The 25,246-nt window shown below is 43.4% G+C and overlaps 1 protein-coding gene across 1 annotated transcript in view; it reads right to left on the bottom strand.

Annotated features, from left to right (window-relative positions):
• Positions 1 to 428: 428 nt before the first annotated feature.
• LOC111873899 overlaps positions 429 to 25,246 on the bottom strand; it is a 31,679-nt gene continuing 6,861 nt past the window's right edge. Inside the window, exons 3-12 of the mRNA XM_023868970.2 lie at positions 21,954 to 22,105; positions 17,851 to 18,062; positions 16,146 to 16,330; positions 14,042 to 14,289; positions 12,931 to 13,161; positions 10,639 to 11,078; positions 9,720 to 9,864; positions 7,401 to 8,325; positions 5,422 to 5,588; positions 429 to 1,524 (exon numbers count right to left, since the gene is read on the bottom strand). Coding sequence (XP_023724738.1) covers positions 817 to 1,524; positions 5,422 to 5,588; positions 7,401 to 8,325; positions 9,720 to 9,864; positions 10,639 to 11,078; positions 12,931 to 13,161; positions 14,042 to 14,289; positions 16,146 to 16,330; positions 17,851 to 18,062; positions 21,954 to 22,105 — 3,413 coding nt within the window. The 3' untranslated portion in view covers positions 429 to 816. The remainder of the gene's footprint in view (positions 1,525 to 5,421; positions 5,589 to 7,400; positions 8,326 to 9,719; positions 9,865 to 10,638; positions 11,079 to 12,930; positions 13,162 to 14,041; positions 14,290 to 16,145; positions 16,331 to 17,850; positions 18,063 to 21,953; positions 22,106 to 25,246) is intronic.

Here is a 25,246-nt window from a genome sequence, read left to right as displayed (position 1 = left end):
GTATGGGTACGAAACTTGGTCTCTGACATTAAGGGAGAAACATAGACTGAGAGTGTTTGAGAGCAGGGTGTTGAGAATATTTGGACCTAAGAGAGATGAAGTGACGAGAGGCTGGAGAAAACTACATAATGAGGAGATTCATAACTTGAAACATTCGCCAAGTATAATTTGAATGATCAAGTCAAGGAGGATGAGATGGGTAAGGCATGCAGCACGAATGAGGGAGAACAGGAACGCGTATAGGATATTAGTGGGGACGCCGGAAGGAAGAAGACCATTGGGAAGACCAAGACATAAGTGGGTGAACAATATTAAAATGGATCTTGGAGGGATAGAATGAGTTGATATGAACAAGATTGATCTGGCTCAGGATAGGGACCAGTGGAGGGCTCTTGTGAACGCGGTAATGAAGCTTCGGGTTCCATAGAATTCTGGGAAGTTCATGAGTAGCTGCATAATTGGCGGCTCCTCCAGCAGGGCTCAGCTCCTTGAGTGAGCGAGAGATCTTGCAATACATATCCTCATTTCGTTCATCCTTTCCTCCCTTGGGGTCCCATAAATGGAAATAAATATCTTGTACATCTGAACGATTATCCCCTGCACTATATACCCTCGATAGCGAGTAAATTATCCAGTAAAGAAGTAAAATCCTCTCGGTGTAATTATTCTTTTCCTTTTTTTATATACATTTTTGGAAACCAGGTGTTCAAAATGCATATATGCAGCTGCTTCCAGGTTTGTCAGTGCAGATCCAGTACCAATGTCTCGAATGTATTAATGTTTAGCGGTGAAACTATTAAGATTCATTCCATGGGCTCAGAGCTTTGTTACAATATCTCTTTTCCTACTGATGACCTTTCCTGCAATGACGTCAACATGAACAGTTGAATGTATCAACGCATTTGAAGGCCTGGCAAACCTCAGCTGCCTGTCCTCTGTCAGCTGGAGCAAAGCCACATTAGAATTGTGTATTCCGTCATATGAAGACGAACCGAATGGACCGAAATTTGCAGTTAACGATGTTTCTCTTATTAATGGCAGAGACGGAGTTGTGTCTAGAACTAAGGACCCATTATACGCAGATACACCCCCTAAGAAATTATGCCTAGCAGTACCACATTGTGTCCTAACTGCACGACACGTGCCTAGTAGCGTACCACCAGCCTTAATTTTATCAAGTTCTTTTGTAAGTTCTTTTTCTCTTTGTGCTATATTTTCTTGCTGCTTTAAGGCAAGAGCTCTGCGTTCCTCCTCAGCCTGTTTTGCCGCATCTGAAGTGTAGGGGTGGAATTCTTCTTTGGGACGGTAAATCTCTGGAAGGTTGGAGACAGAGTTGTGGGACTTCTTCTTGATGTTCCTCAGAGTGCGGCTGGTGGCCGTAGCGTCGCTGTTGGGACGCAACAAGGATGTACGAGCCCTCCTCGCAGCAGCGGCGCGACGCGTTTCCTTCGATAGCTTCTGTATAGCATCCAGCATCTGAACACGTTCATCATCTGGCAGGAGAGCAGAGACATCCTGCAACACCTGCAATGAAACGCAAATTACAGCCTTGCAATGAACAAACCATTCATTTTCTCGCGGATTTTGGGCAGACCGCCTTGTGGTCTAGCGGTCAGAGTTCCTGGCTACAGATCAGGAGGTCTCGGGTTCGCTTTCCAGCGCTACCAGTTTTTTTAGAAGTAGTGGTTCAGAAACGGGGTTTACTCAGTCTCTGAGGATAATCGAGGAGCTATTTCAAGAAAATAGCGGCTCCGGTCTAGAAAATCGAGATTAACGGCCGTGGGGATTCGTTGCGCTGACCACCTGACACCCTCTATCAAGTAAAGTTGGCATTAACTTCGCCGATAAGCAGCGGTCGCTCGGTTGTTATAGTTCGTTTGCGGACTCAAGAGACGGAGTGTGTTTTTTGTTTTTTTGGCGTTGCACAGGAAATGAATGAAATACAGATTGATGAAGGAAACCAAGCCTTAAACTCTGAGGGCGCAGCGGAAGAATATGTAGTGTTACTAATAAATTTTGCACTAATAGACACTTTGTTTTCTTCAGTTGTATACATTTTTTCTGTATAATTCATATTTATTTTCGGCAAATAAGTACCGATAATTCTGTGTGTGGTAGTGCCACAAAGCTATAACCTCTACACTCCTCTTGTCTGATGTGCAGTCATCATCGGCAATCTAGTCGATAAATCGCCTGAGAGGCAAATCAGCGAGAATGAAGTCAACCAAATTTCGTATAGAGCTAAACTTCAGTCGCCATCATAATATAATAAGACTGTATTTCTTAAGTTACCATAAAATATTTAATTCAGAATGGAAGTGAAGCTTATAATGATAGGTTATTTCACCCCATAATATTTAAGATGAAAAATAAGTCCCCGGAAGAATCCCAAAATTTCATTTCCTTTAGAAATAACTATCAGTAAAATTTTCAAGGCGATGATTGCGAACAGTATTTTGATCTGGGATTTGACGCAATATTTTCTGGTAAAAGTTCACTAACATTTCGGAAGAACCTTGTTTAACTTCTATCCAACTACAGTGCTTCACTACCCAGGAAGGAGTACACTTCAAACATTAACAAATTTACACTTTGAACGTAAAGTAAAGCGATTCTACAAATAATACAATTAGGGCTACAACTAAATAATTGCTGACTACGGCTGGATGGCCAGGGTTCGATACCCTGTGTTGAAAGTGATATTTCTCTTCGCCACCGTGTCCAGGATGGCTCTGGGTCCTACTCACCCTCCTAACCAATTGGTACTGAAGCCCCTTTTTCACAAGAAAAAGAAGAAGGAATTTGGTATTAAGTAATATCCACCTAGGGGGGCCGCGCCATAGCTCAAGCGGGTAGTTGCTGGCTTCCCACCACGGTGGCCCGGATTCGATCCCGGATCTAGTCAAGTGGGATTTGTGGTGGACAAAGTGGCGCTTGGGCAGGTTTTCTCCGAGCACTTCGGATTCCCCTTCCAATCTTCATTCCACCAATTGCTCCACAATCACCCTCACCCTCATCTGGGGCTGGTACAATAGGCCAGAAGTGGCCGCAGTACAAGGGACTTAGTACCACCCCACTAGCAAAAAAAAAAACAAACAAACAAACAAAAGAACTCCATCTAATTCCAAGTTTAGGATGTGTGCAGCTATATCTTCATGCTCACTAACTTCTCTGTGGAATGATGCGAACAATTTATTTTTTCCTTGGCACTACAGCCCCAGTGGGCCTAGGCCTACCTCCACGAACTTCTCCTTTCACTTCGGTTTATCTAGATCCTATACATTCGGTAGGACTCCTTGGGCGGATGATCAGCTCGTCACAAGACCTCTAGATGCGAACAATTACACTTTTGATTTAGAAATTTGTGTAGTCGCTGAAGGCATTCTTTTTACAGAGAAATGTTAGAAGACATTAACAACAGAGACACTACAACGTACTAGCCTGCTTCTGAAATTCGAGTTCCGGCTCGTTATATCAGAGAATTTTCTTTCTTCCTGCTTGCTCTTCTGCTAGATTGCAAATGTTGTTTGCAGGGACGCTGAAGTATTTGGAACCAAAACTGTTTCTCCTAATCATATTTTCTAATCGTATTAGTCATTAACTTATCACTCATATTCAATAAGGATATATGCATATTTTTTCTCAACTTACAATGATTTGTGCTATTGCACTTTTGAATTTGTGTTATTATACGTATATTATTGTCTTGTTTTGTTTTGTATTGCGTTTGCGTTTGTGGGTTTGTTTTGTTACCTTCTTTGCTACTGTTTACTTTATAATTAGTCTTTAACCTCTTAGATGAGCATGTAAATACATAAAGAATAAACAAAGAATTGCATTATATATTGTTAAATGTATACACATATACACGAAATGCAGTTAAGCGTTGACCTCTTCATCAAACCTGTGAAACGGTTTAGGAGATATGGATTCAGGCAGTGAGGTGGATAATGCGCTTGCGCTGTGCGTTATCTTCACACACTTGGCAAGAAAAACGTATGCAATTCTCTGTGGTTGTGCTGTACGAATTCTAGTTTACTTTTTTCTAGTTTGGGGAGACAGTCCCGTACATTTATAACTTCTCTGAAGTCTTCCCTCTGTACGAGTATATTTCTGGACCGAACATGTGTGTGTTCAGCGATTACTGTCGTGAAGAAAAACTAACTATATTATGTCGAAGCCTAATCCAACAACTTCGTTACTGTTCCAGACACGAAACTATTCGTTTTGAAGTTAATTCCATTGGCGGTGCGGTATCCGCAGGCTAAAAGCCGGCCCTAAGATCAAATCTCCTTAACTGCTTCATCAGAATACTGTAGGGAGCTGAGCGAGGCTGATTCAAATTTAAGTGATAGACACTTCAGGGAAACGCGAATTGAGGGTAGCTGAACAAGGTACTGAACCTTACTGCACCGAGTTCTCACATCCGGTACGGTACAGACGTAATGAGTGGTAAAATATTCGGGGATGTCCTTTTGGGTGCCTTGTGCAAATTTATAGCACAATGGACGAGTGGCGAATAGCGCATTTGTATAGGCCATGTCAATTATCGCCGGTCACGGTAGCCCAGCGGTCTAAGGCAAACACTGTTTTCGTTCGCTCGGAAGCCGGGGTCGTGTGTTCGATCCCATACAAGGATTGGTGTTTTTATGTGTATGTGTTCATTCTGTGTTTGTGTTGTCCTGTGTTTAGGTAGAGGCCTTACGACGAGCTGATCACTTGTCCAAGGAGTCCTACCGTCTGTAAAATGATCAAAATGAAAGAAAAACAGCCTCGACACCGTAAGGTAGAAGAGGAACGGATTAAGTAAGTAATGCCAATTGTCTCAGACAAATTTCCAGATAAAGGCTCAAATAGTTACTGTCTTAATGTAACGGGTTGTCATATATTTTGTTGGTATTCATTTAGTTTTGTATTCGATATTAATTATATTCAATTCCGATAATTTTCACTAATGTAAAAAAATCTATAACAAATCTCAGATTAAATGAAGCAAATTCCGGATATCTCGTCTATGTTAAGAAAAGAGAAATTGACTGCTTTCTATCGCAGCTATAGTGGAGCTTCTGAATGTAAAAGAAGAGAAAAATTCCAATCCGGAGCTTCTCCTCTGAATCTTCATTCGGAAATCAGCTGTCCTAAAGTTTTCGTCATTTCGTCACTGTTTCCAGGCAAATTCTGTCACAGAACGTTAAGATATTCGAGGACCGTTTCCGTCGCGTCTCTTCCAATTCACAGTTCACAGTCATCATACAACTCGACACTACAAGCCTATGGCAAAGGAAGTCGGAAAACATAGATATCTATAGATATCCACGTGAAATACATAAATTGCTAGAGACACTTAACAATTCTTACGAATTTGTCTTAACCCATTCTGGCCCGCACACTCTACTCAGGTTTTGTATTGCCATTACGTACAGAGAACTTCTGCAATGAGACGAGTGCCTGGACGATGTCCCCAACTCCCCTCTGATGTCCATAACGCCGCCGGGCGTCCAGAAGAAGGGTCAGGGGGCTGGCGTCTCGTAGTCGGCAGTGGGGAGGCTGACTACCAATTCTCCCCACAGACGCACTGCTTCCAAGTCCTGCAGTATACGACCAAAACTTCGGTAATTAAACAACTACATGTGCTCCAGAACAAGATTACTGGTAGCCCAAGTTGGGTAATACTTGCATGCAATAAAATAATTAAAACAGATTTTAAAGGAACCTGCGAAACCTGAGATTAGACGGCAGAATATGTGAAAAGGAACACGATGTATTTTGGGATTGGATTCTTCATAGTCACGGCCATGAAAACCTCAAATCTAACTTGCATTCCTCTGTTTGAAATTAGAGTAAAATAGCTGGTTTGTGTGACGGTGGTAGAAATTTTTAATTCCATAAAAGACAGAGAAGTTTGTGATCATATGAGCAACTATTAGCTTCCCCAAAATGTGTTGTATTTAGTAGACTAGTTTCGTATTCATTGTCGACTGCTACGATGCGGGTCTTGTATTTATGAGGGACATAAAATTTTAAACAGGGCACGCGGTAGCGTAGTTGGTTGAGGCACTATGCTAAAAGCCGGAAGGTTGTGGGTTCGAGTCTCGATGAGGTGGATATTTTCATTTTGCCTATTCCTTCCAGCCGCAATATGGCCCCGGAATCGACTCAGCCTCTAACAGAAATGAGTACCAGGATAAAGGGCGGCCGGCGCGTAATGCTGACAATTTTACCAATATCTGTGAGTACATTGTCTACAGAGAATGTAGGAGCCTCGACGACTCACAACCCCTATGGGCTTTAATGGCCTGCTACAAGGATAGCTTTGCCTTAAGAGTGTAAGGAGGATTTACAAAGGACTTATGTTAGCAATGTTATTTCCGTGGAAAATGCTATTCTGTAAAATGGAAACAATGACAGTATCCTAGAAACATGTTCATGAAAAAGGAAATGTTTTGTTCTGTTGAGAAAATATCATTAGCATATACTGGATATTGGATTTCGTGGTTTAATATTAGGTCAGATCCACCGATTTAATTTACTTTGTCGTTTCTCTGAAATGTTTCATGTTACCTATTACAAATAAAACAAATAAATATGCGTTTTCCGAAATTCTATGCAGGCTTACTTCAAACTGGAGCGCATGATATCGCTACTGTGTTGCGTTTCGGCAGATATTGCTAACTGTGCTGAACTTCAGAACAGCCCGCTATGTGCAATGTAGTAAACAATTCGCATATCTGTGTCGAAGTGAAACTGTGTAAGTTGATTTCAAAAAGGAGTGGTTCTAGCTCAGTGATTGTACAGGTCGAAGATAAAAGAGTACAGATGACTTTTTCCATTTCAAAATAACTACAGCGAAATATTACGAACAGTACTGACCACTTTGTTCTCTTTAACCTCTATAAAAAGTGCCATAACCTGATTTCCCATTAGTACACAAGCTTTAATTCATACTAAGAATCTGTTTTGTCGAGTCAGCACAAAAAATTTCCATTCCAAATATCACTATTTTTATATTTTATTACAGTTGTTTTTAATTATATTTTCAGGTATATATACAAACATGAAATTTCGAGTGAAATAAATATTTCCTAAAATTTTCTGGGCTAAATTAATGGGGAAATTAACAATTATAAAGAAGGGAATTGTCTCCAAATTTCCTTTATTAGTCACCCCTGAATCGTGAAAACATTCCTCTCTTGGCTGTGACGCCAGAATTACTTTTAGAGCCAACTATTTCCCTAACACATATACGTTTGAAGAAGATACTTATTTCTCAAGCAGTAAAGATGGCCGGATCGTTAAGCTGAGCCATGGACCCCTATCTGGTAAAGAGATTTACTTCCACGCCATAAAGAACCCATTACGAATGCGTAGAATTATAATTAAGTTCCAATTAGGAGGCTAACCTTGAGAAACCCAGTTGTTGCATTGCTGTGCCAGAAGTGACGGCAATGTAACAGACGCTCCCCTCGACGACGTGGCTTTCTTCATCTTCAAAGTTCCTGTGAAACGATTATATATCGACTTCGAGCTGCTGTAAGTCGAATATCTGCTTTCAGGCGGTTGAAGAAGTTGTTCATCACGTGAAGATGGCACTGAAATACACTGTCTAATAACTTTGTCCTCTGCCGGTGTGAACACAAGCTGCAGTCCGACTTCCGGCTGCCCGGTGATGTCCGACTGCACGAGATACTCCGCCATGTCCAACATGTTCCCGGCCCATGTCCACCCCTTAGTAACAGCATCAAGCAAAGCTCCGGTGGGGCTCACTTCTGAAGCTGTCACCAGGTGGCAGAAAGCCCCCAACACCCGCACCTCATCCTCTTGATCTTCTAGCCTCCGTCTCCACTCTTCAAGATGCCAGCAGTTTTCATGAGATGCAGCAAACAAGCGGTTCAGGTATGGCCTCAGAACTGGAGCCATATGTTTCCTGTACTCATCCAGTCCTTTGTACAACCACTTTAAAACATGGCGGACCAACACTGAATCATCTGACAGATCTGCATTTGACGTATCAACATCTCGACGAACCGAATCGATCAATAAGATGGTGGAAGCATCGAAGTTGTGTCTCAGTTTACTGTCACTATCGACTCTGGTTCCCAGATTCCTGCGGACACTCCTTTTAGAGGAAGTCCGTCTTCTAGACCTGCCGGAGGGAGCAACGTATGTTCCCACAGGAGTGCTGCCCATGTCACCCAGGGCCAGTTCCTTTGCTTGCTCGAAGATAGCTGACAGGAGATATATCAGGTCCTCCACAGGGTCTTCCTGCTGGAGAGTTGGATCTGACGTCTGTTGAGGCACTTGGAACCACGTTGGAGAGTTATGACTCTGAAAGTAAATTAAAAGGAAATATGAAGTTCGTCTCAAAATTGGAAGTTAGTATCTAATTTACAGAAAAAATCATTTATTTGCATTGCCTCTACTATTAAAGAGGTAGAAGAAAATTTTCCCCTGAGCTCAAATAATCATCACACTATTAAAATATGTTTGGGAAAGAAAACATAGCTCCATGCATTCTTAGCCTGGATGTAAATGGAAGTGACTCAGGACGGAGAAGGGTGGATACAAGCGCCATTTGAGGCGCTGCGGAGAATAGAAAAATACTTGCCTTTGCCGTGGTGTCATACCCCAGTTTCTGAATATCTTACGAGGCAGTCTAATTGGTATAAAGAATAAAATATAATGAAAATATATCTTCAGTGCAGCCGTTATTACAATCAACTGAAGCTCGAACGGAAACATTTGCAAGCATACATATTGTTAGGCGAATTAAAAACAATAAAACCTGGAATATTTTGTACAAAAATAATTATTTGTGTTTGGATTAAAACAAAGAATGAGTGTATATAGAGGGAGGGCTCACAGAGTTTTCTACCCTGAAGATAGAGGCCATACTTTTTTCGAAACGTCGATTCACACAAGATCTACACGATGCCACATCACAGAAGACGGTATTCTTCAAAATTGGAATTTGTTGACAACTTTCAGTGTTATGCCCAATACAAAATTTCATGAAATCTCTATGGTGGTTCTCAAATTAGTGCAAGAGGACAGAAGAACGGATGGACAGGCAGACATGACAGAGCTAATGGGCGCATTCTTGAAATCCTTCTTTGCGAAAGCGCTGGGAAGAAATTGAAACTGTTCCAGTACATTGGAGTCTTTCTTACTGGCACTACTGAGTAGTGCCGCTATTGATACTAAGAATATTGCTACTACTACTACTATTAATACTAATACTACTGAATTAAAAATAAAGGCATCCCTGTAAGAGGCCGTGGAGGCCCATAAGGTTGTGAGATGTTGAGGTTCCCACATTTTCTAGACAATCGGCTCACAGATGGCGATAAGGTTGTCAGCCCTATCAGCCCTACGCGCCGGCCGCCCTTTATCCCCAAGAATATTCCATGAATATTCCTGATACTCATTTCTGTTAGAGGCTGAGTCGACCCCAGGGCCATAGTGCGTCTGGAAGGATTAGGTCAATTGAAAAAAATCCAATGACCCCATCGGGATTTGAACCCGCGACCTTCCGGCTTGTAGCATAGTGCCTCAACCAACTATGCTACCGCGTGCACCCCACTACTACTACTACTACTGATAGTAATAATAATAATAATAATAATAATACTGTTTTGCCAAAGAAGTTTTGCAAGGGAATGGAAAGCACCAGACAAGGTACAGACAAAAAATTCGACAATGATAATGTTGTTATGAAGTACCTGCAGTGTTAGCTGGCGAACCAGAAGCATCTCTCGGAAGAGTTGCGCAATGTAGTCCAGTTGCCGAGGGGTGTACTGCGTGTAACCTGCTGTCGTGTACGTCGCGGGGTTCAGTGTCCTGTTTCCGAAACTCAGTCTTCTGGACCTAACGGATTAAGAAGTATTAATTAAGCAAATATATAGACACAGCAACCCCCTTTTTAAGAAGCCCAAGTGGGTAAAAATTCGCCTCCTTTTAAGAATTTAGAAGGTTCATGGCTCCATTCACTTCAGTTTGCCACTGGTCCCTGTCCTGAGACACCTGAATCCAGCCCACAGTTACCGAGCTTCTTTCTTGAATCCCATTTTAATAACCTACGACTAGATTGTTCCTCCCTTCAGGTTTCCCGACCAATACTTTGTATGCATTTCTGATCTATCCGATGGTGACATGCCCCCGTCTATCTTATCCTTCTCAATTATACCATTCTAATGATGGTTGATAACTAGTGCAAAAATATGAAATTCGTCAATGTGTAATTGTCTGCAGCCTTCTGTCAGTTCCTGTCTCGAAGGTCCGAATATACACCTCAACACCCTCGTCCCTTCTGATTTCGCTTTAATATGAGGAATTTACAGGTAAAATTACAGGTTTCAATGTTTAATTTTTATTTTTTTAAATATAAAACGGAAGACAAAAGCTTATAAATTGTATAATAGCAAACACCACAAACAGCAAGTGTCAGTAACTCGCAAAATGCGCTGAAGAATCATCCCTGTATCCGTTACATATGAGGCTCGGTGGGCCCCCTAAGTGAGTCTCGAAGTTGTGCCAAGGATAAGACCCTACTGCTGCAAGAAAGAGAAGCCAGTTCATCCAGTCAATAACCAACCTCTGTATTATTTGAGATAACAAATGGTTATTCACAGAGAAACTCACCTGGTCGTTGCAGGTGGAGCCAAGTCAGCGAGAACGCCCCCCCATTTTCGTATGATCGCCACTTCCAGTCGCTCCGATATGAGACACCGTTTCGTGTCCACGTCATCATCATCAGGTGGCACTACAACCGTGGCCGAATCCTCGTACAGGCACGTGAGGAAACCTTCCAGGATCTCTCCGTCACTGAGATAGTCTTCCTCTGGATGGTGCTGGCCGCCTGACACTGAATGAAGCATCACATTGCACCAAGGGAAGAAATACGAACGGAACCTCTGAGTCTTAAGGGCGACGATGAGTGCATCGACGAGACGCAGGACGTGAACGGCCAGCGTGTCGGACGTCCATGACAGGAGCATGGCAGTCGGACTCGAACTGGTGTGCTCCAGTTGGAACCAGAGTAGTGTCCGTAACATATACCGGCTCACCACCTTCAGGAACTCCTGCGCACATATCACATACATCATGACTATTTGCCTGTCTGTGGATTACGTCCTTACAGCGTAAAGCAAAGCTCCTCCATGGGTGCTTCACGTTCTGTCCATTCCAGCTTATAGTATGCCTTGAGGAGCATGACTGCAAGCTATGGATTTATTCAGCGTGAAACTTTATCAGTTCTGTTTCATCACGTATTTGATTTAAAATAATACTCACAAGAGGAGTGGGGAAATCTTAAATTCTTCACCTGATATGAGATATTTCACCGCCGCCCCACTTAATTTGAAAACAGACCACCTTTCTTACAGCTTCGACACAATTGGTAACACGAAATTTTCAGACTCTATCATAAAATATGTCACAAATATTTTATATCTAAAAATAATATTATTTTAATTACTGAGAAACGTGTTTAAATTACTGCCAGTTAATAGTCAAGTTCCGAACAAAAGGTCAGCACTGTTCAATTTTCACTTAACTAAAAGCAAAATAAAATAAAATGAAATAAATATTCTAACACTGAAATCGTGTACCGCAAGGGGGCAGCTTGTTTCGCATGGGCTTCCGTCCCAATCCTGCTCCCCCTTTTCTCAAACATTCTTTCAAAGAGGTGACGGGAATATAAGAGATTATGAAAGAATGGTACAAAACATTTCCAGAATCAACTGCTTTGAACTTCAATATGAACGTAACGTTAACTTGTTAATGTATTTTCCAAATGATTCACTGTATCTTTTCCAAGGATTTCGCCTACTAAAAAAAGACAAAACTCTCCCTGTAACAGACCATGGAGGCTCATAGGGTTGTGAGACATAGAAAATCCCACATTTTCTAAACAATCGGCTCATAGATGGCGGTGAGGTTGTCAGCCTTAAGCGCCGTCCGCCCTTTACCTCCAGATAGTTTCCTGGTACTCATTTCTGTTAGAAGCTGAGTCGACCCCAGGGCCGTAATGCGGCTGGAAGGATTAGATCATTTGAAAAATCCACCGCATCGGGACTCGAACCTGCGGCCTTCCGGCTTGTAGCATAATGCCTGAACCAACTACGCTACCGCGTGCCCCCTAAAATTCATATTCATAAGTAAAAATGAGGAATATCACATTTATCACTACTAGTTATCAGAAGGAAGTATTTATTTAACAAGGTTCTTCAAATAGAGTGTAAATTTTATATGCTCACAACAAAAATACTTTTTTATCTCACGAAATAAGTTTGGTCTAGAACTATTTTGTAAAATTCAGCATTACTCTCTTTATTTTACAAAAGTAGACCAACTGCTGCCGATGGCAGCTGCCGCGCGGTCTTTGTCACCACATATCTTTGCCAGCTGGAACACTAGGGTCGTGGGTTCAAATCCAACTCAAAGCATAGATGTATTCCTGCTTGTTCTAAGTTTCTTTTGATCTGAAGACACAGCGGCCTTGCGACGGGCTCTTCTTCCTTCGTAGGAGTTCTAACAACTGTCTCTAATAACTGACTCATAGTTTTCAGGTCAATTCTCAAATGTGAACATGCCAGAGGGCATAATCCATCAACTGATGAAGAAGAAACATTTTTTCTTACGCCATGAGTCGAAAGCCAACAATGTTCAAATACAACACCTCACGGACTTATGTGGGAATATTATAAAGAAAATATGTGGGAATACGTGATGAACACGTCAGTTTTGCTCAGGCGATAGCGGCCAGAAGAATAAAAATGACCAAACCATATCATCGGATGGCCTCAGGAAATTAGAATGCCCTCAGGGTCGTCAGAAATTAAAATGTGGTCATGTGACCCATGGGACTCGGAGCCAACAACCGCTATGCTGGTGAGGGCTAACAACATTTAGCAGTTAGTCGGACGGGATCACCTGATTTCTCGTAACAGGAAGGCCGAAGCCGCCAAGAACTTGTCGACTGGTACGTCCCCGCAACTGCTGCAGAATCGTCTCCATGACGACAAGCACCCTGGAGGGTACGCTGGAAGCGGAGTAGTGTGTGAGCAAGGTGAGTTCTGCTGCGGGCAGCCAGATCTGCCAGGTGGCAGTGCGGTCGTCACATCGAACTGTGGGGTGTGGCGGGCCCGGAACAAGGTAGAAGCCCTGCAACACCCAGAACTTAACAGGAACCTTCTCACGAGAATGTAACGTCGTTCCCGAGAAGTCTACAGCATCTCGGCATGGCTCAAGAAGCTATCCGACTTTTTAGGGTGTCTGAATGTACATTACCACATAGACAAGAGCCACTACTGACCTTTATTATGAGTCAGATGACTTCTAGGATCATCTTTCTCTTTAAGATGATTTTTATTGCTTAAGGTTTGAGTTTCTACAACTGTTAATATTCTTATCGTGGCCTTCCTGGTTATGATGCCTTGTAGTCGAATACAGAATTTCTCAAATTCGTTTTTTGTGTTGTATCTAATAAAATATGCCAATAAATATATCTGCATAATAGCCTTTTTTCTTTTGCGAGCACCAAAAACACTCGTAGCTCCTCTACGGTTGGAAAGAGAACCATTGTTTTATTGACGTTTTCTATTTACCATTGCTTCCATAAGTATGATAGACAACTTATGAAACAACGGGTATAAATGAGGTGAAGTTACTGTAATTAAATTTCTGAATTTAGTTTATGGCATAAAAAGTTGAAGTTATCCTTATAACTGGCCGTGAAGGCCCATAGGGTTATGAAACGTCAAGGGTCCCGCATTTTCTAGGCAACGGCCAACGATGGCCGTGAACTTGTCAGCCTTATGTGCCGGCCTCCCTTTACTCCCAGGAATATTGCTGGTAGTCATTTCTGTTAGTGGCTAAGTCGACCCGAGAACCATAATGAGGCTGGAAGGGCTAGGTCAATTGAAAAAATCCAATGACCTCATCGGGAATCGAATCCGCGACTTTCCGGCTTGTACCACAGTGCCTCAACCAACTATGCTAATGTGTGCCCCAGTTTACTGCATTCGTGTGGTGAATAACCTACCGTCTGGGCTGCCTTCTGAAACAACAGACAGTCGATATGTCCCAGAGGCGCGCGGGCTGGGAAGTCACTTGACTGTGGCCAGCCGGAGCAGCCCACGCCGAGGATCAATTTCACTTCTACGTCCTCGGCTCGAGACCCGGCAAGGGCAGGTGACAAGAAACCGATCCTCAGCCGCACCTCGGGGGCGCCCTCGACAATAGCGATCCGGAAGTCGCGTGGATCCGGAAAGCGACTCTGGTTGCAGTCCGCTTAAAACACCACACAAATGCAGAACAACTTGGTTTAGCATCAGTTTCAGGATAGAGAGACTCAAGTGCGAAACTGTTTTGTATTACGCAAATTTAAGTTTCGCACTTGAGTTCAGTAATGTGAATTATAAAAATATTACATTTTATCTTGTAGTGTTGCATCCTGTGTGTGGTGTTTACAAATTCAAATGGATGGGTTACCTTCACACAAACAAATATTTGTATTATTCCACTCACAACATGTTTCGGCCCAGAAGGGTCATCATCAGATGATTGGTGAGGAATACAGAAATGTTGATATAAAATTAATGTACTCGTAAAGCTATCCCTGTAACAGGCCGTGAAGGCCCATAGGGTTGTGAGACTTTGAGGGTCCCACATTATCTAGCCAGCTGACTCAAAGATGGCGGTAAGATTGTCAGCCTTACGCGCCGGCCGCGCTTTACTCCCCAGGAAAATTATTTAATTAATTCCTGGTACTCACTTCTATTAGAGGCTGAGTCGACCCCAGGGACATAGTGCGGCTGGAAAGATTAGGCCAATTGAAAAAATCCAATGACCTCATCGGGACTTGAACCCGTGATCTTCCGGCTTATAGCATAGAGCCTCCTCAACCAACTACGCTACCGCGTGCCCCCAGTGTTGACATAGGTCATATAAAATTACAATAAAAAGGCAAAGTTAACCCTATGCGTTACCAATTAAGCACTACGCTTTGAAGACGTATGTGGGAGTGGATGTACAATTTCTTGACCTCGGCACTAGTTAGAGGTGAGTAGGTCAGCTTCACACCCTGGCCGCTTTACCTCCGGTACCCACTGTATAGGAGGTTGGGTGAACCCCAGAGCCGGTCTGAACGACATGCAAAAATGAAAATTCTTGACCTCACCGGGACTCAAACTTCGAGCCCTCAGTCGTCCAGCCAGTAGCTTATCGCTAAACCGACTGTGCTATCTCGGCTCACGACTTTGGGATAGTTTTATAAAATTTAGAATTGAGGTGATAAGGTGAGTATATTTAGGTTCGGGGGTGTGATTAGGGTAAATGTATATTTTATTACGATATGGGGGAGATGGGCTGTAGTTTTTGGTGGACGTTATGTTCTGTATCGGAGATTCCTTCTTCTTTGCTAACTTATTTTGTTGGTTCCTTCTTGGCTTACTCTTCGTTCCTAGAAATGACGGTGATTTGTTCCCCTAAAATGTTGTGCTTTCTCCCAGCTACAAGCAGTTAATATCCAGATAGCCGGACTCTTCATAAGATATTAAATTGATCTCTGGCTATGTTGGATGATCAGAAGAAGAAGAAGTCCTCAGAAGATCCAAGTTTATTCCCAAAAAACGTGTAAATTTACAGATTTAGAAATATTATAATTTTATATAAAACAGTACTTCCCTGTCGTGGGAACTAGGCAGCCATATCTCACGCAGTCTTAAGGTTCGGCCACACAGAGCGCTACGCATGTTCGCTACGTACGCTACGTACCCTGTGTACGCATGATCACGCAGCTAAAATAGGGAACATAGCGTGCGTAGCGTACGTAGCGTACGTAGCATACAGAAGTCTGTGTGACCAGTCACATTGGCAATAAAGGGAGATATTTTTCTGTTCGTATAGCGAACATAGCGTACGTAGCGCTCTGTGTGGCCGAACCTTTACACATGAAACAATTTCCATCCCAAAGGCTAATGCGTTAATGACGTGCTATTTCTACCTGACCACTCACCTCCAACTATTGCCGAGGTCAAGAAAATGTGGATCTATACATCCACTCCCCCATACGCCTTCATGGCGTAGTGCTTTATTAGTTGAGCACAGGAACAACTTCGCCTTACCTTACGGTGTGGGGTGCGTACCTGGGCCATAGAAGAGCTGCTGTTCAGGTGACAGCTTCAGTAGCTGGTCCAGGAGACCGACATCCACGATCTTGCCTGGACTGCCGCAGAGACGAGATTCGTCCACTAGGTCCGGCCTCACAGGGGCCGAAGCCTTTGCCGCTGCTTGAGCCAGCAGCTCTACAAATCTCTCCTGGATTTTGTCTCTGAAATTTTGACACATTATAATCAAATTATCCGACAATTCTCACTGCGCCTCCCATTCAGATACCTGGAGAAGCTATTTGTTCCTGTGGGACATGAAGTTAGTGTAGACTGGAGGATGCTCCATGACGGTTGTATTCGTTATATGTTGAAGTTGAAGTCTTTTCATTTCAGTACTGTTCTTGGCATATACTGTGTGTTCGACATACATGACGTTTCGGGACTTGGTTTCCGGGTGAGTAGTTGACAATTTTCCAATGTATAATATCTTTTGCGACTTTTCCGCCTACAATATCCGACTGTGTCGGATTTTAAGGGACATTCCCTAATTAGTTTCATTTGAGTAGCGCTTAGATTTGCTACTGACTATCAGCTAAAGCGGATTTAGCTCAAGTATCAAATAGAATGNTGCCAAATCCCAGAAGACTGCTTTCTTCATAATGTATGTTCTTCTCGGAGGTGCCTTGATCGAATTTATTCCAGAGCACAGTTTATAAAAGTAAAGCTATCCCTGTAACTGGCCGTGGAAGCGTATAGGATTGTGAGGCGTCGAGGGTCCCACATTAGCTAGAAATTCGGCTCACAGATGGCGGTTAGGTTGTCAGACTTACGCGCCGGGCCCCCTTTAACCTCCAGGAGGATTCCTGGTCCTCATTTTTGTTAGAGGCTGAGTCTGCCCCGGGGCCATAGTGCGGCTGGAAAGATTAGGTCAATTGAAAAAAATCCATCTCATCTGGACTCGAACCCGCGACCTTCCGGCTTATGGAATGGTGCCTCAACCAACTACGCTACCGCGTAGAGAACAGTTTATACTGTCTGACAATTCTTTCCTCTAACCGTTGTGAATGCTATGATAGTCTTTTGAAAGAGGCATCTATAATTCCATAAATGCATAAATGTAAACAGGAGCGTGGTTGATTAGCCATAAGTTATTTACCGACCCTGTTTCATCTATGGATGTTAAAAAGATCTAATAAAATGGGAGATTGAACACAAGGCCAATTTGTCCCTCGGTTTAAATCATGAAGGAGTAAAGGGGAACGGAGACATAGCTCCACCATTCTTACCCTCGGCACGAGATGGAGTTCAGTTGCTAGCTTCACGTCTTGGCCGCTTTGACCTTGAGGAAATAGCCCCCAGTTCCCACCGTATAGGAGAATGGATTGATTCCATAGCCGGTCTGGACGCTGTGAAGAAGATAAAAATATCTTGCCCCTGCCAGGAATCGAACCCAGGGATTGTAGCCTCTCATTATACCGACTGAGTTATCCTGACTCCTGGAGGGGTTGGCCGTGACATGTAAATATATATTGCTATGAAAAAGGCTGCAATTGAAGGACTTAATCTCAGGATTAGGCTGAAGGGACTGAGGAAAATCACGAAAACTTCTGGAGTCGACTCCATAAACCTAGACTCAAGCACTATATCAAAATGCTCACGAAATGAGAGTACATGGTGTTGCAGATTTGGAAACACGTAAGTTACGCGCACGTCGACTGAATGCAGGCAATGGTTCACCCACCTGCGCAGAAACCCCGCTGGGTTGATGAATTCTGCCCACTGTTCAGCACCTTCGCCTTGTAGTCGCACTTTTGCGAAGCCTTGTGGGATCCCGTCGCCACCTTGGCCTTCCACCACACGGCACGTCAGTTGGGTTCCGCATTCCTGATACACTGATGGTGACGACAGAGCATCCAGACGCACAAGATATTCGAAACGAGGACTCCGACCAGGCTGTGCACAACAGATGTTACAATCACTAGAACGCTAGTCTGTACAACTCTACAAGGAAGCGAGTAACAACTACTGAGATATCTCCATGTGTGTTGTGAGTGGTTACCGGCGTTTTGCCCCACGAAAGCTACTGGTTCCTATGAAACTTTGGTAACCACCTACTTAACTACACGTTGTCACAACCCAGAAGACCATGACATGAATATTCACCGTTGTGAACAGCTCAGATTCCATGTGCGAACCAAATTAATTCCAGAAACGTGCTGAATCAGAAGTCTTAACGCTGCTACTGTATGAATTATAGCACGATGCAGTACATCAAGTACCAAGAATCACATCGAAACATCGGAAATCCAAATATTCTACACTTAAACTCGAGTATGAGAGGTTACGTGTAACACAGTACGGCACACCGCAATCAACTGAACTGCAATAACTCTTAACATATATACATGTACGTGTTGCCTTGTGTACGGGTCATTACCTAGCAACGGCTGTTTTTCTGCCTTCACTGTTCTTGCTTTGAGCAAATACGCCTCAATTTTATAATATATTCAAGTCATAGATTTCTGATTCAAATGTGTTCCTTGTTTATTTTATGTATTTTGTTTTGTATTTTTCATTTTATGTATAGTCTGTCCTCTTCTGTATCAGATCCACTGTCACAGGGTGCTCACCCAATTGCAGTAAAATAATAATAATACCACATTAAAATTCTTATGTATATATACATAAGACTAATATGTTAAGATACTTAAATATATACGTACATTAGAATTTCAACATTATATTATATATGACACTGAATAAGAAAAATATGGCCGCCAGCCTATGAGGACGTGAACACGGGAGCAGAGGAACGCCCACTTTTGCAAGAAGTTAACAAGCAGAGCAGTGAAGACGGTGACTGGGAACTTTGTGTGACAGTGATCCGTAGTCACGGCTGATTACCAAACCATGCCCATCTATCGTCACTCGAACACGTGACAGTAACATGAGAACAAACATTTGTAATTCATTTTTATTTATGGTTTATTTTAACGACGATGTCAGTACACTGACTACAGATGGCGTCGAATGTAAGAATTACTGATGAATAATAAACCGAAACCGGTCACGGTGGCCGCGCTGTCTTCGCTTGCTCGGACGCTAGGATCGTGAGTTTGAATCCCACTCAAGACTGTGTGTCTAATTTTGTGTGCGTTTATTCTGTGTTTCTGTTGTCCTGCGTGTAGCTAGCGGCCATGCTACGTGCTGATCACTCTTCAAAGGAGCCCTACCCTCTATGTAAAAAAGATTACGAAACTGAAAAAAAGGCCAGGGCCCAACCAAGGGCTGTAGTGTCATCGATGAAGAAATGAATAAAATTAATTGGAAATAGTTTGGAAGAAAGTAGTTGTGGTATAGTAGAGAAATTATCACGACATTTTTGAAGAGAGACTGATGACCTCAAAATCCTCATTCAGGATATTCGGTGTCCCGGCAGATATTCAAACCATGAACCTCCTGAATACAAATCTAGAGCACTACGACTACACTAACCTGGTTCATTAGCGTAGATCGTTAGGTTGATTAGTTGATAAGGAACGATTGAAGAAAGTATAGATGAAAGGGGCCATGCCCATTTAAGCTGGTATTCTGGGATTTGCATGAAGGAACTGAAGAAAACCATGATGACCTTCACTCATGATAATCGTTAGCTCAGAGAAACACCTCCCGAATACAAGTGAGAAGCATCACCTCTACACTCGACTTGTTCGGCGATCCACTTCGCAAAAGTAAGAAACTGCCATTGCTCTAAGCCTACTCGTGAGTTACCTTGCTCAACTCCTGTTCTTCCTGTCAGTCTTCATTATATTCTGAAGTAGGTTTGTTATTCAAATTTGTATTATCCTCGAAATCAATCTCTCAATAACATGCAGCCTCGGTGCTCAATCAGGTAGCAAACTTGGTGCCAATCTATCGTATCATATTCAAACCAGCGATAATAATTTCGAATTAAATATGCCGTTTTGTTTGACAGCTAAAGTATATTTTTCAGTGAGTGAATTTAAATCTCTTTCTGCTTGTCACTAAATCTCAAGAACTGTAAATCTAATTTCACGTTTCGTCCATCATTTACTTTTATCTACGGTCCAAAAGGTTCAGTGAACTAAATCTCCATGAGTAACTTCATTAAATTGAATATAGAATTTGTATTATATTGCACCAGACATGTTTTGTTCGAGCGAAAAGGAACAAGGCAAGTTCCGGTTTTCAGCATTCCAACGGAACGCTCTTGTATAGGGACCAACGCGTTGGCCTAGGGGAGGAGAAATGCTAAAGGCTTATTTCCGCTTCTTTGTTATAGAAACTTCAACAAATCGTACCGCCATCTTGTTTACCTTAAAAACAATGACACAAACTCTGCAGCTACGTGAAATTCGGTGATCTCAAGGCGATGTCTACGAATATTACTGGTTTCTGGAATATGAGACTTAGTAGTGTGAACAAATTAGCAGACTTGTAATTGGAATATGCTTCTGTCTTCACGGTAGAATTGCAAGCCGAGCCTCATATTCTTTAACCTTTTTTTTTATTGCTAGTGGGGTGGGACCAAGTCCCTTGTACTGCGGCCACTTCTGGCTTATTGTACCAGCCCCAGATGATAGGTGAGGGTGATTGTGGAGCAGTTGGTGGAATGAAGATTGGCAGGGGAAACCGAAGTACTCGGAGAAAACCTGCCCTAGCGCCACTTTGACCACCATAAATCCCACTTAACAAGACCCGGGATCGAACCCGGGCCGCCGCGTTGGGAAGCCAGCCACTAACTGCTTGAGCTATGGCGCGGCCCTCCTTTAACCTTAGTCCTACTGGTTCAATAGCGTCCGATTCCTGTGCTTCTTAAACCGACAACTTCCTAGCTCTGCTTTCCCTTCTAACCTGATAATGCACGGAGCACTTTTGTACGAAACGTCAGTATGGATCTATGGGACCACACAGGGTTACATTCCAAACAAAAGCAATCTTGTGTATCCATATTTATAATCTGTAAGAAATGGCAAAGCTAACCGTGTTACGGGACGTGGAGGCCCATAGGTGTGTGAGACGTCGAGGCCCCCACATTTTCTAGACAATCAGCTCACAGATGTCGGTGAAGTTGTCAGCCTTACGCGCCGGCCGCCCTTTACCCCCAGGAAGATTCCTGGTACTCATTTCTGTTAGAGGCTGAGTCGATCCCATGACCATATTGCATCTGGAAGGATTAGGTCAAATGGGGGAAAAAAAAACTCATCGGGACTCGAACCCGCAGCCTTCCGGCTTTTAGCACAGTGCCTCAACCAACTACGCTACCGCGTGCCCCTAAAGATGTCCCCTTCCCTAATTAATTAAGCACTACACCATGATGGCATGCGGGGAAGTGGAGTTACAGCTCCATCATTTTTGACCTCGACACTACTTGGAGGTGAGTGGTAAACTTAACACCCCGGCTGCTTTACCACTAAAGGAATTCCCCCAAGTACCCTTTGGGTAGGAAGCTGGGTGGGTCCCAGAGCCGGTCTGGACGTTATGAAGAAGAAATTTTCTTATAACTACCCGGAATTGAACTGCGACCCCTCGGTTTTACAACCTGTAACCTAGTTGCTATAGCAAGTGAGCTACACCGGCTCATTATGTGAACAAATATAAAAAATAATTTCCTAAATATATTTGTCAAATTCTTGGACTTTTAATTACGTCACATGAACATTTTTAATGTGCGAAATTCTTTTACACAAACCGTAGCATGTACATAATTATTTTTCCTAACAGGTGCAGGATTTTCTGCATCCTTACAAGCGCTTTCAATTTGGGCCTACAGCTTCAAGCTCCATAGTGCGTCGGTGGGTGGGTGTATGAAGAACTACTTACTACACCGCGGTCTCGTATGCCGTCCAAAGTTGCTAGGAATTTACTTGAGAATCTGGGGTCTAGCATCGCGGCGCCGCACACCAGGCGCTGTACAAGACGCTCCACCACAACCTCCACAGCGGCACTGGCCCTCTCTCTGCTCAGGTCGCCTCCTGCAACAGAAATGTCATCCCAGTTCGCACTTAAACACCTCCGCTTGCCTTGTTGGCTCTAAGGGCAAAGGTCGAGGCCGCAGTGGGCTGGATGTTCGTGGCGCTTTACACGAAATTAGATTTAAATTACGAATAAAATCGTCCTTAGAGACAAGAATTTGTGGGAAAGTTTAATATTTTAATTTTCTGTAAGGTGTCATGACATTGGAAGATGCAAATCAAATCACAGGAAAGTATTCATCCCCTCAAAAATCTGTATTTTAGAATATAACGCCTTGTCTCTCTGTGAAAAGCAACCGACGTTTCGGACACTGAAGATGAATGTGATATGTTGTTCCGAAACTTACTGCTGACTTTCACAGGGGTACAAGGCGTTATACTCCATAAGACAGAACTCATCACGGTTACCACTGTGAGAATCTCAAGTCCAACAAATTTTATTAATATATTTTTATTATTTCTTTTATTGCTAGTGGGGTGGGACTAAGTCCCTTGTACTGCGGCCACTTCTGGCCTATTGTACCAGCCCCATATGATAGGTGAGGGTGATTGTGGAGCAATTGGTGGAATGAAGATTGGCAGGGGAAACCGTAGTCCTCGGAGAAAACCTGCCCCAGCGCCACTTTGTCTACCACAAATCCCACTTGACCAGACCCGGGATCGAACCTTATTAATATATAGAATTATAAAAATATTTTAGAAATGGGGTTCCCAAGAGTTTCGGACCGTGGATTTTTGCTCTTATGTACCACAATAATACTTAATGAAATATTGTAAGAAATTTAAATTGAGTAAGGGTAAGAAGTATTTAAAATTTATATTTCAAAAATATAATACAGCGCATGGTTAACATTAAATTTTCTTCCTCGTTGGACGTGTTTCAAAATGAATTTTTAATTTTCTTTCTGATATTCTACGTAGATATTACTGTATATTTACTTGTGTATGTGAAACGTCCCCTCCCCTACGGGATACAAGAAGAGGGTCGTGTGTAAGAGCGCCGTTCTTGTTACTGTTATGCAGTTAAAACGAATATAACAGTTAATATTTACTTAAAAAGTAATATTCAGCAGATCGTGTCCTGCCTTTATTTCTCTTTATTAAAATCCTAGCTTTTAGTTCCACAAAGCAGAAGCAACAGGAATCCAATTTGAATACAGTTTTTCTTGACCTCGGCACTAGTTGGAGGTGAGTGGTCAGTATCACGACCCGGCCGCTTTACTCACAAGAAAAGATCCCCCCCGTACCAGATAACCCATTATATATGAGGTTGGGTGGACCCAAAAACCGGTGTGGGCGACGTGGAGAAGAGAAAATTCTTTACTTCACCGGGACTCGAACTGCAGCGTCGCTATACCTATTACGCTATCCCGACTCCTTTTGATGATAAATGTCTGAACAATTTCCAGATTGGGTGTAAGACCTGGCTGAGCCACCTGTTGGTGTCATGCGTGTTAACCTTTGACTAAGTGCACGAGCGCCCTTCTCCCTGGCCTCCGTCAGTGTTACAGAATCGCCTATAAAGTCCGGGGTGGGGAGGATAGGAGGACGAAGGCTACCTGCACAAGTTTCGTGGCAGGCCGAGACGTAGCTGATTTTCAACAGAAAATCCCGGTCAGGATTAAACAACCTGTAACAAGGGGCGATAAACCAGCCGTTAGGCCACATTCCAATATTATTAATAAGATGGAAATCATCTTCCGGAGATGGCCGCGCCATAGCAACCATAGGGTTGTCAGCCCTACGCACCGGCCTCCCTTTAAACCCAAGAATATTCCTGGTACTCATTTGTGGTAGAGGCCGAGTCGACCCCAGGGCCATAGTGCGGCTGGATGGATTAGGTAAATTGAAAAAAAATCCAATGACATCATCAGGACTTGAACCCGCGACCTTTCTGCTTGTAGCATAGTGCCTAAACCAACTACGCTACTTAGCGCCATAGCTCAAGCGGTTAGTCGCTGGCTTCCCACCGCGGCGGCCCGGGTTCGATCACGGGTCTGGTCAAGTGGGATTTGTGGTGGACAAAGTGGCACTGGAGCAGGTTTTCTCCGAGTACTTCGGTTTCTCCTGCCAATCTTCATTCCACCAATTGCTCCACAATCACCCTCACCTATCAATTGGGGCTGGTACAACTGGCAAGAAGTGGCCGCAGTACAAGGGACATGGTCCCACCCCACTAGCAATAAAACAAATCTTCCGGAACAGAGACATAAACGAGGCGTACGAATTATGTTTAGTTCTTAATCTGGTGCAAGCAAGGGGAGCAAACTGCAACTGATCCTTCAGAGATTTCTCAGCATCAGATGCTCTTACTTCAGGGGAGAACCGAGTGACAAGGAGAGACTCCAGTGAACCCTCTTCTGCACAACAGAGAGAGAAGAGCTTCTTACTCCGATCACGGCAATCCTGGGTTTCTCTGTGGTACTGCTAACAGCAGCGTGAGTCGGGGTAGCTCAGTCGGCATAGAGACTTCCGAGGGGTCGGAATTCGAGTCCCAGTAGGGTCAGAATTTTCTCTTCTCCACGTCGTCCAGACCGTCTGTGGGGCCCACCCAGCCTCCGATCCAATGGGTACCGGCAGCTCTTTCCCCAGGGGTTAAAGCGTTCGGGACGTGAAGCTGACCACTCACCTCCAGCTATTTCCGAAGCCAAGAAAATGTGGAACTATACGTCCACTCCGCCATAGACCTTCATGGCGTAGTGCTTAATTAGTTACGCACAGGGACAACTTTACCATTGGTAACAGCAGCAGTGTTTGCAGGAGATGGGGTTACCCGCTTCTTCCTAACTACAGCTGCAAAATCGCCATCTGAAGGGTTTCCGCCCTCACATTGGGCGACTGAGGTAGAAAATTTCTAGGCAAAGCTGTAACCGCAGTGGCAGCAGGGTTACCGCCTACTGCACACATAACATCCGTATATGATTTTATAGTAGCGTTCTTTGATATGGCGGATGAAGCAGCCTCGTGTCATGTTGATGGCACATGAGAGGGTGCCTGTTGTAGTTCGCGTAATTGCGTCTTCAAGTTATCGTCGATTCTTAGCTGTTACACGTCAATACTAATCTTGGACACCATGACGACTAAAGACTGTACTATCTCCACTGTACAGATGCCATTTGCGCGAACCGCTTCCAGCTGCAC

Source organism: Cryptotermes secundus, unplaced genomic scaffold (assembly GCF_002891405.2).
Source record: "Cryptotermes secundus unplaced genomic scaffold, Csec_1.0 scaffold597, whole genome shotgun sequence".
Taxonomy (NCBI): Eukaryota; Metazoa; Arthropoda; class Insecta; order Blattodea; family Kalotermitidae; genus Cryptotermes; species Cryptotermes secundus.
The sequence above is the reverse complement of the archived record's forward strand: the minus strand, read 5'-3'. Positions and strand labels throughout refer to the sequence as shown.